Raw genomic sequence first — 19,236 nt, forward strand, 5'->3', positions numbered from 1 at the left:
ATCGCCATCTTTAGGCATATCTGTTTGGAACGACACTGCCACCAGGCCAGGGATCGCCAGAAGGGCCCTGGCCGCCAGCATCATACGAAACAGACTAGCACAGTCAAGCAGCAGGTCCATCCCCTTGATATTGCTAGCTTCGCTAGGCAACTGATATTTGGGGAAAAGCTTGGCTCGCTCCTCCGTGTCCTTCACCCAGAAAGTATCTGGACCACGGTTTGAATACAACCTGGATCCCCTGGAGGGCATAGCCCTGGGGAAAGAGAGGCTGAGAGTTCGCTCGAGGGAGGTTTCCATCAGACTGTCCAGATTCTCCATGCTGCCCTTGAAGGTGATACCTCCACGGCCGTGGGCTCCTTTGCGAACCGGTGCGTCACCGGCTTGCAGGAAACCACCGCCCTTGGTCAGATGGATACCTGAGTTCAACTTCACTCCCTCATGGTATTTGCATTTGGCCAGGGCGAAACCTAGCCATGTGCATGAGCAACTGGCCGCTGTTTCAGCGGTCATGACAGGATAGGCAGCCAGAGCAATGCGCGGTCCGTACAGGACGTAGCACCCCGGGCATACCAACGCTCTACATCCCCTGGGTCCTTCTTTAGGCCCAAAGGTAAAGGCCTCGCCCCCAGGGCGAAGGAGAGGCTTGCTATCATGCGGCACTTGGGGCGGGCGGTTGCGAGATGGACCCTGCCACAGCAGGTTGGTCACTGGGATCAGGCATAGCATGCACTTCCCCAGACTGTGTCCATACCTTTGCCAGAGAATGGGGTGGCCCGCAGGCCCCGCCACATACTCTGGTTTAGGTAACCATCCATCCTCTGCCATGTCTAGGCTCGGATTATGCACCACTGACCTCACCGTCGGCATGAAGCCTTCTCTGGCCAACTTCACCGCTCCATCGGATACGCCTAACCAGGCGCTGGCACTCTTTCCAACTCCACTGTCCCCAGAGACTGGGGACCGTCCTGGCGCTACACAGATCAACACTTTTTGTCTGGCGCACTCCAAAGCAAAGGGCATCTCCTTACGAGAACCAACAGTTACCTGCCCCATGCCTGGCGCAACCTCTCCATCCCTAACTAAGGGTGTACTACCCGAAGCTTCGGCCATTTCTCAGTGCTCACCTGGTCTTGCGAACTTGGTCTATATGAACTATGCCCGAGTTCTCCAACCTAAGCCTATGTGGGCCAAGGATCTCAGCAACGGTGTCTTTTGATTCACACTTCTTGCTGGGGTTTCCTGGCAGGGGTTTTCTCAGCACCCAAACAGCTTCACCTGTGGAGAAAGGACAAGAGACACCCGTGTTATCTTTGGACACACATCTCTTCTCCTCTCTCCCAAGGTTGACCGATTGGTGAATTTTGAGAAGAGGAGAAGGCTCATCCCAAGAGCTCTCCATGCCCTCTTTAATTATCTGTTCCTTCACTGAGCGAACAGCCCTCTCCGCAACTCCGTTAGTTTTAGCATGGTACGGAACTGAGTATTCCACCTGAATACCCTCATCCTCCAGCAAAGACTTAACGCTAGTGTGCGTAAAATAAGTCGCATTGTCCATTCGCAGGGACTGTACCCCGTTCTCTTCCCGTAGGAATTGGGATATACAGTGGCAAATGATCGCCGCAGTAGGTGTCTTAATAGGATACACCCTTATGGCACCAGGCCCGTTATCAGCGATAACCAGCCCGTGTTTGTGTCCTTTCCGCGTTGTCTGGGACATAGGTCCAAACACATCGGCAGAAAAATTCGTGCCCGCTATGGGCACCGCAATTTGCCCTGGAGGTACAAATTCCGGTTTTGTGCCCCTAACTAGGGCACAGCGTTCACATGCCTTACGCACTGTGATAGCTCTTTGCCTAGCTTTTGGGATCAGCAAATCCTGCGTCCGCAGGTACTTGAGTAGCCTTTGGCTGCCCACGTGACCGAGACCCACATGAATCGTCCGGATTATGTGGTCGGCCTCGTCTTCGGGCACTTCCACCACCTTGCCTTTGCCCCACGCCATCGGCAGGGCTAGGCGCAGGCGTTTCAGCCCAACTGCATTGGCCAGCTGTCTGCGCTGGGCCAGGGCATCCACCTCCCGGTTCCCGGTGAAGTGGATGCCTTCTCCATCCGTATGGCTCTTAATCCATTTCCACGAGAGCCTCATGTTTTTGGATTGCTCTACTATAAGGGCCCAGAGTTCACCATGAGCCATGGGGCGGCCTGAGCTTGTCTCATAGCCTTTGGCTTCCCAGAACTCTAGATTCTCAGCCCCACCTTGGTAGCAGTAGTCACTATCGGTCACGATCAACAGCTTCTGGATATGTTTACCCCTAGCTGTGATAATTCCCTCTAGTATGGCAGTCACCTCGGCCATCTGGGCCGAACCGTCAATCCATCCTGAGGATGATTTCACGGTCTTGTCCTTGTGTTTAAGGACAAATGCCCATTTGGCCCGGTCACCGTCGGCCTTCTGCTGGCTCCCATCAGTGTACAGGACCCAGGGGGGTTCCTCCACGGGGGCCTGGGGCTTAGGTTTTGCTTCGATGGGACATTTGGTGCCGGTGGTTATAAACTTAACCCGAGGGTCAGTAAGCATTCCGGCCCAGTGTCCCCACCTCTGCGACATGGCTCGTGACCCTGAGATAGTCCCCTTGGATGCGCACTGCAGTGCGGGATACTCCGTGGTGACTATCACGTCTCGGTCTTGAGCGAGGTCTTTCAGTCCGTTCAAGAACTTGAATACTCCGCAGAGAATTCGCTCTTGGTCGGGATATCTCTGCTCTGGGCTGGAGAATTGCATGGACAAAAAGAGACATGGGGCTTTGCCCAAACGGTTCATGCACCTGAGAGTTATCCCCTCACCTTCCAGGCAAGGGAAAACCTCCAAGTGCTTCCCGGGGTCTCTTTTCTCCAAATCGGTGCAATGTTCCAGCACATGGGTTTGGAATATAGACCAGTGGGGTCTGGCGTCCGCTATCGGTATGTTCCGGTTGCGGGGGTTCTTACCCTGAAGTGCCTTTCCCTTGAGTCTATGTAGGGGTGCTGCCTTGGCAGCGTACCCCGGGACGTGGTTCATTATGTGACCACACTTTCCCAGGGCATGATCCAGGTGAGCCAACAAGGTAGGCTGGGGGAGGGCAGCGATTTGTTCTAAGTACTCTTTGCTGACCGATTTCCCAGTGTCTGTTATGTTGAAACCCAGATACCTCAAAGAGTATTTTGCGATTTCGCATTTCTTGAGGCCAATCTTGAGCCCTGAGGAAGCCAGACGGGTGACCACCTGGTCTAGCAGGTCAAGGTGCTCGTCTTCAGTCTCATTTGTCCAGTAAATGTCGTCCACATATACCGTGACATCCAGGCCTTTCAGGATGTCCTCAACGACACTCTGAAAGTGCGAGGGGCTAGATTTAAAGCCCTGTGGTAAAACGGTCCAGCCATAGGAGACTCCGTTCCAGGTAAACGCAGTTTTTTGGGTGGACAGTTCGTCTATTGGCACACACCAGAAGCCATTCTTCAGATCCAGACAGGACTTGAACCGTTTATTTGGCAAGTTCCTGGTTGTCTGCGCAATGTTGAACATTGACCTGGTATCCGAGGTCGACCTCGCGTTCAGGGCAATGAGATTATGTACTAGTCTCCATCCTTCCCCACCTGGTTTTGGAACCCCTAGGATAGGTGTGTTGGTGAGGGCAGAGTCCAGTCGCTTCAGTTGCCCGCCTTGCTCCAGCTCATCAATGGTAGCTGTGAGCTCGGCTTTGCACCGAGGGTCTACTCGGTGCTGGGGCTGTCTGTCTGGCACTCGACCCCTAATGGTATATGTATACTTGGGGTCAACCCTGCCAGCGTCATTTTTATGCGTCGCATGACGGCCTCTCTTAAGAATTTCCTTGATTCGGTCTTTCTGTTGGCCGTCCGACGCTTCCACAATCTTTTCAATCTCCTTTGCCACATCTATGGGACGCATGTATTTAAGGCTATATTTGATACATACGTTCTTAGGTGGCTCTGGGGTATCAAGACCGGGGAAAAGGAATTCCTTCTCATAGTCATCTGAAGTTATTTCCTCCAGGTTGATCATGATCAGGTCTTTGGGGGCTATCAAGGGTTCTGCATATACGGGGCCAACGACCCCGTGTATTCCATGCTTGTCCCCCGTCCCCATAGTGGTGATTGAGCCATCACCTAGTTCCACCTTCATGGATCCCGTAATGGGAATACCTGTGTGCAGTGTTATTTCAGCCCCGGTATCTAAACGATACTGGTCTGTCCCTAACTGACACAAAAGTTTCCCATCTGACTCCCTTGTCTTGCTTGCTATAGCGTTCAACAGGGGTCGTTTGGTGGGGTCTATTGTCAGGTGTATGATAGCTGAGGGAGGCTCGGTCACTGTTCCTTCTCCTGTTCTTGAGCCTCGCGCGCGGCTCTTGCCGCCGCTCTCAGAGCTATCCGTGCCTCCTTCTCCTCCTGTGGGAGGGCGGCCCATTCTTCTGCAGGCAGGAATGTTGGGACCTTCGGTCCCCCCTTCCCTGCCTGTTTCTGCGCCGGAGCCTTTTTCGGGGGAGCCTTCTTGGTGGCTCCCCGCTCCCCGTTTTTTGAATCCTTGGCCTCGGTTGTCTCAGCCTTAGGCTGGGTTTCTTTCCTCGGGGCCTTCTTGCCTTGCGGCTTGGGTTGCTCTGACCCTTTTTGATTCCCATGTTTTTTCTTCAATGAGAGCAGCGCCTTGGTCTGATCGTACTTCATACATTCAGTCCGTAGCTGCGCCTGTGTCCAGTGGGCACAGCCCACGGCCAGGTTTAGTCCTCCTGGGATTTTAGAGAACAACTTCTCCAGCAGGAGGGTAGCTTGGTTGATAGGCACGGAGCAGGAGATTTTATCGGCTGCAACAGCCAAGTTCAATTCCCCCTCCGCTACCAGGGTGGCTAATTCTTCCACCATCCTCTCTCCAGGGTTCACCCCGGGAATTCTCACGTCCATTGAGCTCAGGGACTCGAGGGAGGCCCCTCCGGGGACGTCCAGGCCCCTGACATGGCCCAGTATGCGGGCTGCCTCTGGATCGTGATAGAGTATAGACCCCTCAAATAGAGGGATTGTTCTCCGCAAGTAGTTTGCTTGCGTCTCGCCCGGGTCTCTCGCCGTGGTCAAATTCTTCATCAACTGCGCCTTGCTAAGGAGGTCGCTAACGTATGATTCTTCCCCTGAAAGGTGGCCTTGGCCCGAGAGCCGGTTCCCTTCCGGGCGAAACGAAGCACCCATTCTGGTGCTGCTTGTTATTGGGGTGGGTGCCAATCTGGAAGGAAAGGAATATTCCCGCCTGGCTTGGTATGGGGATAAATCTTCCCTCATGGTTATACCGGGATCCGAGGGGGTGTTGTTGTAATGTACAAACCTCCTTGCAGGCTCTGCCATTGCCTGATCCCTCAGTATGACCTGTTCCCGCATCGCTTCATAACCCGCGTGCAGGTAAGCATCCTTAAAGGACCCGGTCAGGCCATGTTGCCAGAGGACTCTCTCCGCCGAGGGTGATCGCGCCAGTGCTCTGGCGGTTTCCCACTCGACAGGGTATCCGTCGCACATTTGTCCTGACTCGTTGCCCCTAAGCTCTCCTTCGTCCCCAGCCGGGACACCTTCGATACCCGTGGTCCAGCTAAGTCCACTGCGGGTTTGGAAGAGCTTGCCTTTCAGTGGAGATTCCACTTTTAGAGGCCTCAGTAGCCGGGCTTTGGCGTTCTTGTTCCTAGCTCTGGGAGGCGGGCCCCGAGGGTACATTTGCCTTTCCCTGGACCTGGAACGAGAGCCTGACCTAGACTCTGACTCAGAGACCGAAGAGGCCCTTGAGGATGCCCTAGACTGGGATTCCTCGTCCTCCGGCTCGTAGTCCGGGTCTGAGTCTTCCTCGCTCTCTTCCTCCTCCTCGACACGGGGGGAGTTCCGAACTAGAATCCCTGGGGGTTCAAGCGGGCGAGGGGCCTGTGGTGGCGGGTTGAACCGCACCCTAGGGGTCCCTCTAGTAGCTTGTCTACCCCTTGGGGTTTGGTTTTGGTTCTGCTCTCTCCGCGTGACGGAGAAGGAGCGGTTTGGGGTGCCTGGAGCAGAGCCCCCAGATCGGGACTCCGCACCGGCGCTGCTTCTTTGGCTGTTTCGGCCCGTTGACCTGACGGATCCAGCCTCTGAAGCCTCGGCAGCTTCTCTGGCCCGTACCAGAGCTGAGACTGCCTCGAAGTCCCTATCGTTCACCAACAACCGAATGAACATGTTGTGTGTGTTTCTGAGGGAATAAATGGCGGCCAGTATGGCCTCTTGCATCCATGTCTTCCTCAAGCCTTGGACCTTGAATCTACCCCATTTCATCATGATCGCCAGTCTGTAGGGGTTACCTGGCGCTCCGGTCCCCTCGAAAGAGGACCGTGCGAGCAGTGCTTTCCTTATGTCCCGCTCCATTTTAGCCTTCTCCTGGTCTTTGAGGGCTCTAAGTTGTAGCGTGGATTCCCTAAGAGCCAGGTGGACTATTTTGGAGGCACCCGGGAGGATTCCCAGGCAGGGAGTCACCACAGGTATACCGGCATCCAGGTTGTATGGTATTCTGGCCTCCATCACGTCCTTTCGGAGGTTTCTGTATGGAGTACCACCTTTTCCTGTGAGATACGTCTCCCACTTTTCCGTCGTTGACAAAGACGTGGTTGTAAAGGTGAGTATTGCCCACAGGCCATGAGTGGGGTGTTCCACTAGGTCCCCATTTTGAACGTCGATCTCCATGGGGGTGTTCCTAGGGGGTTCCAGCACCACTCCCAGATCCTCGTTGGAGGGTCCGGGGAATGCCCCGTGATCTGACACCTCGAGTCGTCGGGATGTAGGTGAGACAGGATTTCGCTCCATAGGTATGGGCTGTTCAACCTGTCCCGGTGTTGAGGCGGCCAAAGGCCTCCCGAGGTCAGGTGATGACCTCGGGGCCTGTTCTGGCGCCACAATCCTTGAGGGGTCCAGAGGGATAGTTCCCCGGTAGAGGGGCGGTGGATCCCTGTGGGCGTCCCCTCTTCTCTGTGACCGTGTCTGCACCCGGCCTGTATCCTGGTATAGGGGACCGGGTGCCGGCAGCTGTCTAGGTGCCCCAACGGGGGCCTGGGGGGTTTGGAGCGGTGTGGTTCCGAGGTCAGGACCTCTCACCTCTCGAGGCTGCCCCCTAGGTTCCTCCGCGGGAAGTGGGCTTTGTGAAGGCCCTGCCGGGGGATAGGTGGTTAACCACACATTCCGGTCCTCCGGGGGAGGGCCTCTCATCCCATTGTTTTGTTCGCCTGTCATGGGCCAAGTTCGATTGGCCGTTATGCGGTGACTCTCCACCCTTTGTATGAGATCTTGCACCACGTTAGTCCTTCGGGCGTTTGCGAATGTGTCGCCCCACCCGTGCCTCTGGTGTGGCGGCCAGGCCTCCATCTGGGCTCGGCGGAGAGTGTTAGCCAGCCATGCCTCTGGGACCAGCAAAGTTATTTCTAGCCGGTCGTCGGGCAGGCCTTGGAACATCTCCATAAAGCACCAAATGCTGAGGGCCTGGTCGTAATCCCACGTACCAGTTCCAAACAAGGTCATAACTAGGTTATAAACTTGCATGTCATAGGCTTGAGCAAAGAGCTTGCCATAGTATGCCAGAAGGGTAGACCTTTGGTCTTCCTCCCTGGTGCCTCTAGCAACATTCTGCATAGCCATGTTGATAATACCTTGATATCCTTTATGGGCAAGTTGGTATGGTGCACATACCAGTACTTCTCCATTCTCGAGTTTTCGGTTTGGTCTGGACTCCACTATGTTTCGGCACCATGTGGCGTAGCTTTGACCTGCACCGTGTGCTATGGCTGCCGCCATGCCCGCATTGTTGTCTAGGTACCTATTTGCGGGATTCACCACAAAGGGCCTGTTTCCTGCAGGCACGAGTTGTTCGAACCTTTCGGAGGAAATCTTTAGTTTCACCATTCTCTCGGGGGTTATGGTGTGTGTCCTGGCGGGGATTTGCCAGGAGAAAGTGTCCAGCACCTGAGGCGGCGGGGGAAGTCTCCCCTGCAGCTCAGGTTCAGCCTGTTCCCCGTCGTTTGTCTGGGGATCCCATTCTAGGCCACCGGTCCCTGTGGGGCCATGTAGCCAAGGAAGGGGGGCTGTAGCGTCGGCTCGCGTTGCTCCCTGATTCCAATTCAGCAACGTTTGGAGATCAGGATATGCGCTCCCCGTACTGGATTCGTAACGGGCCGCTTGTCCTCCGCATGTGTTATGCAGTACTACTGGGGCCATTACGCCCATACTGTCGTAGGTACTGCTGTCAATGTCCTCGTCCCACGAGTCCACCGATGGGGGTGCCATGGTGCCAGTCGAGGGAGTAGGGGAGGCAGGCCTCGCCCCGCCAACCGCTCCCGCAGGAGCGTTGTCTGTGGCGGTGGGATAGGCAGAGTCCATGCCTGAAACTTTTTAGGTTGGTCGCAAAGGTTGTTATAATATTATTAGTTGTTCTCAACTGCTATTTTATCTAGTTCCTAATGGAGATGTTTTTACCGATTTACTGGCCGTCTGCTGCGCACACAGACCTCCACTTCACTATGTTCAAAATCTCCGACGCTCCGGGGAGTTTTGTGAATAAAAACACTTAAGCCTTGATAATATTAACTATCCTTTACTTCTGTAGTAATAACTATATTCCAAGGGTCTCTCGGCTATTCTTTATGTGGCGGTGGACACGAATTTAATTAATCAATTACTAATCAATAATCAATAATCAATCGGGCCCACCCAGGGACGCCATGTAATGAGCTTGGAGTTACTGAATGCCCTTTCACCTTTTAAAGCACTCCTCTAAGCCGCCCGGAACCCTCCTCAGGTCCTAAGCCCAAGAAGTTACCAGATCTCTTTTTAATAAACACTGTCACTAACACTACACTATACCTTTAAGTTAACACAAACAGGTGTTATAACCTTTCTCATTTGTATAAACCTACTATTACTGTATATGCACCTATTACTGTACAAATACAACTTTCTCTGAATAAAGACTGAACTGTCTATGAAACCCTCTTTAACTGGTGAATATTATTACTATCTACAGCGACTTTATTTTATAGACCAAGAATATTGCACCTTTCTTGAGAAATGTAGACCATAGGTCTGGATGGAGAATGCCAAAACCACAAAGACAATATAAAGTGTGAAACTGTTACCTTGTAGCTTTCTCCCAGGGACTGTTTTTTGGAGAAAAGCAGCTTGACTTATTTGATACAAAAGAGCCCACTGCGGACAAACTGTCCGTCCGGTTAGGGTTGGGAATTTGTATTTTATTGTCTGCCAAGCATACCCAACTGACACCTGCACGCGCAGTGTCAGTCACTGAGAAGGTGAAAGACTTTTAAATTAAGAAAATATACTTGTTGATTCTTACCAAAAGTCTAACTCAGCTCCAACAGCCAGAAGTTGCTTTGAGTGCCCTGAGATGCTAACACCTCTTTCCCATGGAAGCGGAACTTCCCCGAAGGGAAGTTAAAAAGTCAAAACCTTAAAAGTTGTAACTCTAGAAAATGAATTCAGACAGACACCAAGCAAAAGTGAATAAAAAGCTTTAGTGAAGTAAAAACAGTTACAAATTATAAGCTCACCAATACAGAAATTGGTAATGAAAATCAAAAAGAAGTACAGTATGTGTACTTAACTAAACAGAGTCAAACTCTCTCTAAGTAGACAGAAAAAGAACTGCACTGAGCTACGGATACACAGCCTTTTATAGGGTGCTCCGCTACAACATCTCAATAGGGTTACACACACACAGCTTCAGTTTAGCACACACACATTTGGCACGCGCTTGTGCACGTACATGCATGAACATGCACGATGTTTCGCAATGAAGACAGTTGAAGGCCAGACCAACTCCCCAGTCCACGTGAATTTGGGGAGTTCTCCGGTTCACATGTTAGAAGTCGACATGTTGCCCTTTACTCCCTCAGGAAGCGCTATCTCATGTTGGCAATAAGAAGATAACGGTTCGTTAGCGCGGTACAGGAATGTCGGGGAGTCGATGATACAGCCTGGCACCATCTACAACCCCCCCCTTTTTTACCCCAAGTCCAAGGCCGTGCCTCGCAGGTGCAGGCAACGAAGCGGCTAGTGTAAACAGTATGTCATGTTCTGACTCTATGAGTACATTCATTTTTTAACCTTTACTCATGTCAGTGAAGAAACCACGTATATATGTAGTTCTTACATGCACATACAGTATATCAGAAATACAGCATACATTATACAGTATATCAGAAATCAACAGCCTATGCTTAAAGGAAGCTTTTCTACATTTGCAGTATATATGCATCTACAGTACTAGCACACTAACTGCATAATAAAATGTATGTCCCTTTTTGTTGATTAACATATGGAGAATATATTGGGCCATAACATTACTTCTTCACCAGCTCACTGGCGAGGAACGTGGTTGCGTTTCTCCTTCCTCTTCCCGGCCTGCTTCTCCTTTGGGGCAGAGGTCACAGGGGTTGTAGGTGCCTGGGCTGGAGCCTGCACTGGGGCAGGTGCTGGGTACAGAGGTTGCAGGTTTTGCATGGGATAAAAGGCCATGTGAGGCCCAAGCTGTGCCACCGGAGCTTGCATCTGCTGCAGAGGTTGTTGTTGGGGTGGTGGAGGTGGTGGCATGGCTTGGCGATCCGCAGTGGCAGTGGGTCCAGGTGACTGCTGTCTGTCTGAGCCCACAGATCCTCTGCGCTTCTCCTGGCGGTTGTCTCCCTTGCGGCGGGCATCGCGGTGGTCACGGTCATTGTAGTATGGCTTGAATGACCTGGGTGCCACACCCTTGGGGTCACGAGCAGGTGCTCCGGGGCCCCTAACATGGACCTACAGGTCACCACCCCGTGCTGGTGACCTGTGGTAGCCGCTGGCGCACAAACACACACAGCCACTTAGACATATAGTCCGGGAAAAATGGGGGTGAACGTGGATTCGCCTGTAAAAGTTTTTTTCTCAACTGATTCTTGTAGCTTGGGGTCACCTCTTAAGGATTCAAGAGGATGACCAGTGATATCCATTGAGCATTTTTTATTATTAACCCCTTAATGCCTGAAACATGGGCTCCCATTGACTTTCTATACAGGAGGAAAATACCCAGAAAAAGATTATTTTTCGGGGTATTTAAGGAGGATCTGAGGGGTCTAACTAGGGGTTTGTCAAGATGCTGAATCCATTGCAGGCATTTGTTTTGCACAAAAAACATTCCGTGGGCTAGAAATAGCCTCAGAAAACAATACACGTATGGGTGAGTATTCATGTTAGTCGGAGGCCTTAGGGTTTTTTTTCTCGTGCTAATCAGTCTAAAAGTGCAACATTTTGCACAGATGTAGCTCAGGGCATGCTCTAATGATTTAGCTAGGTCGGCGACCTTCGGGGTCACCACAACACCCACAAAACTCTGAAAAGTGATGAGTCATCACTTTTCATCACTAAAGTTGATGGGAGCCCAACTTGATTTGGCCGCTGTGGCGACCCCGAATGTCGCAGACTCGGACGCCCTAGCTAAATCATTAGAGCAAGCCCTGAGCTACATCTGTGCAAAATTTTGCACTTTTAGACTGATTAGCACGGGAAAAAAAAACCCTAAGGCCTCCGACTAACATGAATACTCACCCATACGTGTATTGTTTTCTGAGGCTATTTCTAGCCCACGGAATGTTTTTTGTGCAAAACAAATGCCTGCAATGGATTCAGCATCATGACAAACCCCTAGTTAGACCCCTCAGATCCTCCTTAAATACCCCGAAAAATAATCTTTTTCTGGGTATTTTCCTCCTGTATAGAAAGTCAATGGGAGCCCATGTTTCAGGCATTAAGGGGTTAATAATAAAAAATGCTCAATGGATATCACTGGTCATCCTCTTGAATCCTTAAGAGGTGACCCCAAGCTACAAGAATCAGTTGAGAAAAAAACTTTTACCGACGAAACCACGTTCAGCCAAAAATCACCGTTTTTTTCCCGGACTAATAGATAGGAACGGATAATGTCATTATGAGGACGCACACACGCACCACCTCTCACTTCAAACTTGGTTTGATTTTTTCCCCTTCTCCACCAGCATACAGTATAAGGTAGCTACAATTTTGACAGTCCAGTAACTACAAGAACTGGCTTCTCTATCCCACAAAAACATCAATCAAACAGGTAGCCACATGTATCACAGTCAAGCTCAAACTATAATAACAATAGTGTAGAATATGCCCAAAGATGGTGTATGAAACAACAGAGACGTCCATACATTAGCATAATGACTTGAAAGTAGGGTGACCATATTCTCAGCCGCTCAAACCGGGACGCGAACCACTGTTGTCTAAAACGTTCATGCAAGCGCACATACACCGCAGAGTTGCAAACAGGCAGTGAGTGATTGACAAACAGCCTCAGCGTTGAATTCAGACGCGCAATGAATTTGTACATGTTTTCTGATTGGTTAGGTGAGCATGTTTTCGTGAAAAGAACATGATACATGTCTATGCAACCACTGATAACAGATACTGTTATTGGCATAATTCTGTAGTGAATGTTGAAAAGCGGGACATATTAGTGTTTTAGAGATATTTGTCGGGACACCGGGACACGCAGCTTGAAAACGAACAGTCCCGGCCAAACCGGGACGTCTGGTCACCCTACTTAATAGTGTGGTCTCAGTTGTTATATGAGATACATGAAGGTTTCCTGTGCAAATAAGCCGAAAAGCTTACTACGATCTCCCTTTAGTTGACTTTGTACCAGTGAACTGTACTGTCATGAACCTTTTCCTATGCAAACTTCTAATAAAGTATCAATCAATCAATCAATCAATCAATCAATCAATCAATCAATCAATCAATCAGGGATAGATAGCACCTTAACTCTGCAGCCGCACTGAGGTGCTCCAACACAATAGTGCACCAGTTCTTTTAGAGTTGTGCATACTAGTATCCACCTAACGTTTCTTCAAAACCCTTAAGTGTAACCAGTCATTACAGACAGCAACGTTAGCTTAGCTTAGCTTAGCTCATGTGAATATCTTTTGTTTACAGTTGATCCTCTGGTGCCCCCCTGTGGTTGTTGATGCCCTAAAACCGGCCCTGGGCCAGAGTGAGGGACCGAGTCAGGGCCAGAGTGAGGTACCGAGTCAGAGCCAGAGTGAGGGCTAGACTTAGGGCCAGAATGAGGGACAGATCGAAGTGATGCGCTCTCCTCTGCTTCCTGGACTCTTTGAATCAAGTGTGTGACTGGTCCACCAAGGCTTACATAATGGTCCCCATGACCTTCGGCAGGTGGCCCAGAACTAGCAATGGCAGACTGTCGTCATACTGACCACATGGGGATATTATCAATGTTGCATCAACACCCAGTGTCGATACAATCACGAACTGTTGAACATTGTGGATGCTCTTTGTACAGCTAAATGATCCCCATATGTATTCATTTGCTGCATGTTTAGCAGATAGTTGCTCCATTCTTCATCAACAAAGTTGGCAGGGTGTGTAGCAACTCATAATGTAGTAAGGGCTCATAATGTAATAAAAACTCATAATGTAATAATCAGCTCATAATGTAATAAAAAAACAAGCGCATAATAATTAAAATGTAATAAAAGCTCATAATGTAATAATCAGCTCATAATGTAATAGAAAATACATTATTACATTATGAAGGTTTATTACATTATGAGCCTCCTATGTGGAGGTTCTTAATGTAACACATTATTACATTATTACATTATTGAAAAATCCATTATTACGTTATGCGCTCGTTTTTTTATTACATTATGAGCTGATTATTACATTATGAGTTTTTATTACATTTTTATTATTACATTATGAGCCCTTATTACATTATGAGCCGTTATTACATTATGAGTTGCTACAGAGCCTCGCTGGAAAACACAGCTGACGGCCGTCGCTAAATCAGGAAGCAGGCGTACAGGCTATTATAGCTACAACATTCACACTATGTCTATAATATTATTAGGAAATCCAAAAGTGTCTGTGAATGGTTTCAACGATCTCCTCCGCTCCGCTCTGCCACAGCGAGAAGCACCCACTGGCCATAGCAGCCACCGCCACACACACACACACACACACACACACACACACACACACACACACACACACACACACACACACACACACACACACACACACACACACACACACACGGGAGCACACTCTCAACTGAACGTTGCTCAACTGTCTGAACGTTGCGCAGCAGCGCACATACAGTCACACACGCTCAACTGTGTCAAGTTGCGCCGCAGCGGTGCAGCGCAGCTTACAAAGTCACAGAGACATCACGTTATATGCTGCGCTTGCCTACCGGATTATAAAAGACCGACCCGACCCAAAGCCCGACATATACGTGACAAATTGAGCCCGGCCCAGCCCGCGCCGCGCCGACCCGTCGGGTCCCGTCGGGCTCGGGCTGAACTTTTAAGCTCTACCGAGCGCCACCTGTCCTGAGGGAAACTTGGGAGGGAACCAGCTACTAGATGGTTCGATTAGTCTTTCGCCCCTAGGTGTGTTCATGCATGCAGTGAGGCCTACCGTACCTGCACGGCACTGACAACACTGTGGATAGGCGTTCCACCTGTCCCGTTGACCGTGTTGTTGGTTTTTTTGGGAGTCTTCTTCCCTTCCTTCTCTCTCTTGGCTTTCTCCTTGGTGGCCATCTTGGCTTTCTCCTCCTCGATGCGCTTGGGACTGTTTAGCATCACCTGGACACCAACATGAAAGGGACACAAATAAAGCTTGAGTCAGGGTGAATGTAATGCACATTGTAAAGCGCTTTGGATAAAAGCGCTATATAAATGCACCATTTACCATTTTACCATTTAGGGTCGTCCATGGCCTAGTGCAGGGGTCTTCAACGTTTTTCATGGATAGATGAAGCATAGTCAGAGAATATTATCAGAATAATATCAAATCTGGGAATAAATTCCTTACCAAGTAAAAGGTCCACGCCAATATGTTTGTAAAGGTGTCTAGAAACACATCTAACAAAGTTTGAAATTCAAAATTGGAGAATTTCTGACTCATTGACTTTCTATACACTATACTATACAGGAAGAAAATGCCCCCGAAAATCTGCTTTAAGTATCATGAGAGTGGTCTAACTAGGGGCTTGTCATGATTCAGAATCCATTGAAAGCATTTGTTTTGCACAAAGAACTTTCCGGACAAAACTGTGAAAAGTGATGACTCATCAATAAACCATAGTAGTATAGTGTAGCCTAGATATAGAAAGTCAATTGGAGCCCAACTTTCAGCAGCTGTCAAAGGTTTTCCTAGGAATTTTGAATTTCAAACTTTGTTAGATGTGTTACTAGTAGGGGTGTAACGATGCATTTTATTAGCGATGCGATACATATCACGATACATGGTTGACGATACGATATTGGTTCATTCATGGCGATACGATACGATTCGATTCAATGATTTAAAATCGATATAGTAACTATTTAGCAAAGAAATTAAATCTATGTGAAAAGTGTGGATAGTGCAGGTTTTTAAGTTAAACATATATTATTATTGCGACCGTAAGGTCGCAGTTTAGTATGAAAACCTCCACCGGCCGTCCGTCGGTCACACGTGCGGTCGACCGCACGTCACACGTGCGGTCGACGTGTGATGAGGTCACGATGAGTCATCTATGCCCAAATATAGATTTCTAGGTCAGATGGCCCATAGAGTTTGTGATGTCAAACCTAGCAACCCAATATAAACAAACCTGATGTCAGACCTGAAGTATCCTTTTATACCCATATATGGAGATACAGAGATCTCCATATATGGGCATATTAGAAAGCCCATATATGGGCATATACGGATGACATCAGGGATATCCATATATGGGCATAAAAGGGACAAGGGCTTACAGTTAAGAGATCTCCATATATGGGCATATCAGAAAGCCCATATATGTTCATATACTGATGACATCAGGAATATCCATATATGGGCATAAAAGGGACAAGGACTTACAGTTAAGAGATCTCCATATATGGGCATAAAGGGACAAGGACTGTTACAGTAGATATAGAGATGTCCATATATGGGCATAAATGAACAAGGACTGACAAACACTGAGATCTCCATATAACCTATGGGAATATAAGGGACGAGGACTGTCAGCTTGTAGACCTATTTTCTAAATATTGTTGTACATTAAAAACTTGAAATGGGTTGTTCTGCATAGTACTTGGGATTTGTTGATGTAAATGTTCACATAGAGTGTAATAATTGGTAAAACAAACTTTTGGCCTATTTGTGGAGATAAGCGACCAACGGTCGCTTATCTCCCGATTAGGGAGTCTTACTGGTGGATATAAATAAGTAAACACAGTGATTATCTGCCAAATACATGGACATTGTATATTGACAAACCTGCACCTTGACATGAACCCAGAGATTACACACATTTATTGATAGACCAGTATAACTATATGGAAAGGAAAAGTAATTAAACGACTCCTTTTCATTTGTTCTTCTTAAAAATGCTAAATACAATGCACAAGTAGGTAATATCGATACAATCGATTCTTTGCACTAGCTGATTCGATATGATACAAAATAAAACGATATGATTCGATTTTAGCTGTTTTCATTTCGATATACTTAGATTTTTTAAAGGACCTACACCATGAATTTTCACTTTTTCTATTTTAAAACCTTTTTTGGGGGTCCCACTGGCACCTTCTATCCTCACAAAGTCCTATTTCTGACCGTTGTGTCTTTCTCTGGTTTTGGGCAGACAGAGATGAAAAGCTTTCCACGGGTTCTCAGAACAGTGCTGTTCTGAGAGTTGACGAGAGTGACGTCACTCTCGTTTTCCCGTTTTTTTTTCAGTCAAAAAATTTTTTTTTTCAAAAAACATTTTTTTTTCAAAACATTTATTTTTTTCAAAAATCTTTTTTTTCAAAACTTTTTTTTTTTCAAAAAAATGCAATGCAGAGTCAAAAAAAAATCTTTTTTCAAAAAATTTTTTTTTCAAAACTTAAAAAAAACATTTTTTTTTTCAAAAACTTTTTTTTCAAAAAACTTTTTTTTTCAAAAACTTTTTTTTCAAAAAACTTTTTTTTTCAAAAACTTTTTTTTTTTCAAAAAACTTTTTTTTTTTTCAAAAAACTTTTTTTTTTCTGGAAAAACCCCACTAGATGCGCCCCTGAGCAAACAGAGGCCGTTTTGGTATTGCAGCTGGAGAGCCTCATTATAGTAGAGCTAGAACAAACAAAAAGAATGGTCAGTGTTTTTTGAGGGTTAAAACCTGTCTAAGACTCAATTTTGAGCATATACAAAAAATATAGTTTTAAAAGCATGGTGTAGGCCCTTTAAGTTAAAAACGATATTTCGATACAGTTACTATATCGTTACACCGCTAGTTACTAGACACCTTTACAAACACATTGGTGTAGAAATGTCTTGGTAAGGAATGTATTCCCAGTAAGGGTGCCGGAAAAAATCGATATGAATCGATTATCGGTTTCAACACTAGCGATACGGCCGCATCGATGCGCGTTTACCCGGATCGGTCCAAATCGCGGCCGTATCGGTCGATGTATCGGTCCTAAAGTAATTAATCGGATTAATCGGATTTTAGCATTAAATAATTAACCTGCTGTGAAATTCTGAACTTACTTACTCATCGTTTACTGTTACAAATCATTACTTCAAAAGTGAGCGCTCTGCTAGCAGTCAGTGCTGCAGTGCAACGGAAAGAAAAAAAAGAAAAAGCTGCCTGCTTCTCTGTCCTCCAAATAGAGCTGGGTTTCTGCGTACTGCAGTCACTGTCCTGCGGGAAGCCGCAGATCTACAAGCCCACAGGGTGTTGCATGTGGATGGGTTGTAAACTTATAGATCTGCTACTTCCGATGCAGCGTGTATGACGCTCGCATGTGTGACACACAGCGACTTGTAAACAAACCAACAACGTGGTAGTTGAGTTCCATCACTATGGATTCATTATTCCAGTGGAGAAACGCAAGTTTGGATTTTATAAGAATGCGACAGTAATGGATTGGATTATAACACTTTTCCCAGTAGAACCCGGTTCTACTAGAACCATCAGAAGTCCCCGCGCTTGTCGACAGCAAAGGTAATAATCACAGCATCAGCTTTTATGGCAAAGGGCTACTATAGAGTATTGGTTTTCAAAGTGGGGTCCGGGGACCCCCAAGGGTCCTTGAGGGAGTTCTAGGGGGTCCTCGGCGAAATGATAGGAACCAAATGGACCCTTGGGTATGTGTAACTCAGGGGAGTGTACAAATGGAACCAAATGGACCCTAATGGGTCCATTTGGTTCCATTTAAACTTAAGACAGCCTGATCCATGTCAAACTGGGGGTCCTTGACATTGATTTTTTTTTAGAACTACTGCAGTAGAGCCATAAGATAACAAGTAGACATGATGTGTGCCAGACTTCAAATGTTGCACTTAGCCTACTTTATACTGCTGTTGTTACTGTTGTAAAGTGGATCTCTTTGAAATGATCTTATTGACTGAATAACAGCAGGCTCTTTTACTAGTTTTATTTGGTGATCTGATCTGTGGCATTGCTGAGGATTGATCTGATCTGTGGCATTGGTGAGGATGTATTTTAGTTTTTCAGTGTTATTATAGCAGCTTTGCAAAGTACAATTATTGCACTGTACTGAAGCCTGAAGGGCCAGGCCTTTTGTGTGTTTGTTTTATATTTCTCCACCTGACCAACTGTAACTGCTAAAGTGAAGTTCTTAGAAATGGGTGTGTGAGACAGATTTTCAAACCATGTCAGTAGGCTTTGTAGTTTATATTAATTATTTTTTGTATCTACATGTTGTGTCTATTTAGAATGAACACAACAATGACATGATACTAAAATGTTTGTCATCCATCTTTCTTTACAATTTTCTGTTATTCCATGGTCTTTTATGAGATATCCATTATTTGAAGGTCAGCAATGCTACTTTATAGATTATAGCTTCTTAATTGAATGGAAAATTAATGTTTCATTAAACGTATGTATCAGATCACACCGTATCGCATCGAATCGTATCGAATCGTATCGAATCCAATCGAATCGCATAAAATTCCACAAAATCGAAATCGTATCGAAATCGTATCGAAATTGCACCGTATCGAATCGTATCGAATCGTTCTGTATGTAAGATGTATCGTCTCTGAATCGAATCGTAGCCCATGTATCGGATACGTATCGAATCGCCTTGTAAGGGATGGATACACACCCCTAATTCC

General features: G+C 47.4%; 1 protein-coding gene across 1 annotated transcript in view; it reads right to left on the reverse strand.

Moving 5' to 3' along the window:
- The window catches only part of LOC308281574 (glycine receptor subunit beta-like), a gene marked incomplete at both ends in the record, with an annotated part of 97,795 nt that overhangs the window by 35,712 nt on the left and 42,847 nt on the right, over nucleotides 1-19,236 (reverse strand). The window contains one exon of the mRNA XM_080721801.1: nucleotides 14,556-14,720. Within this exon, the coding sequence (XP_080577927.1) occupies nucleotides 14,556-14,720 (165 nt within the window). The remainder of the gene's footprint in view (nucleotides 1-14,555; nucleotides 14,721-19,236) is intronic.

Source organism: Nannobrachium achirus, assembly GCF_963921795.1.
Source record: "Nannobrachium achirus genome assembly, chromosome: 3".
Lineage (NCBI taxonomy): Eukaryota > Metazoa > Chordata > Actinopteri > Myctophiformes > Myctophidae > Nannobrachium > Nannobrachium achirus.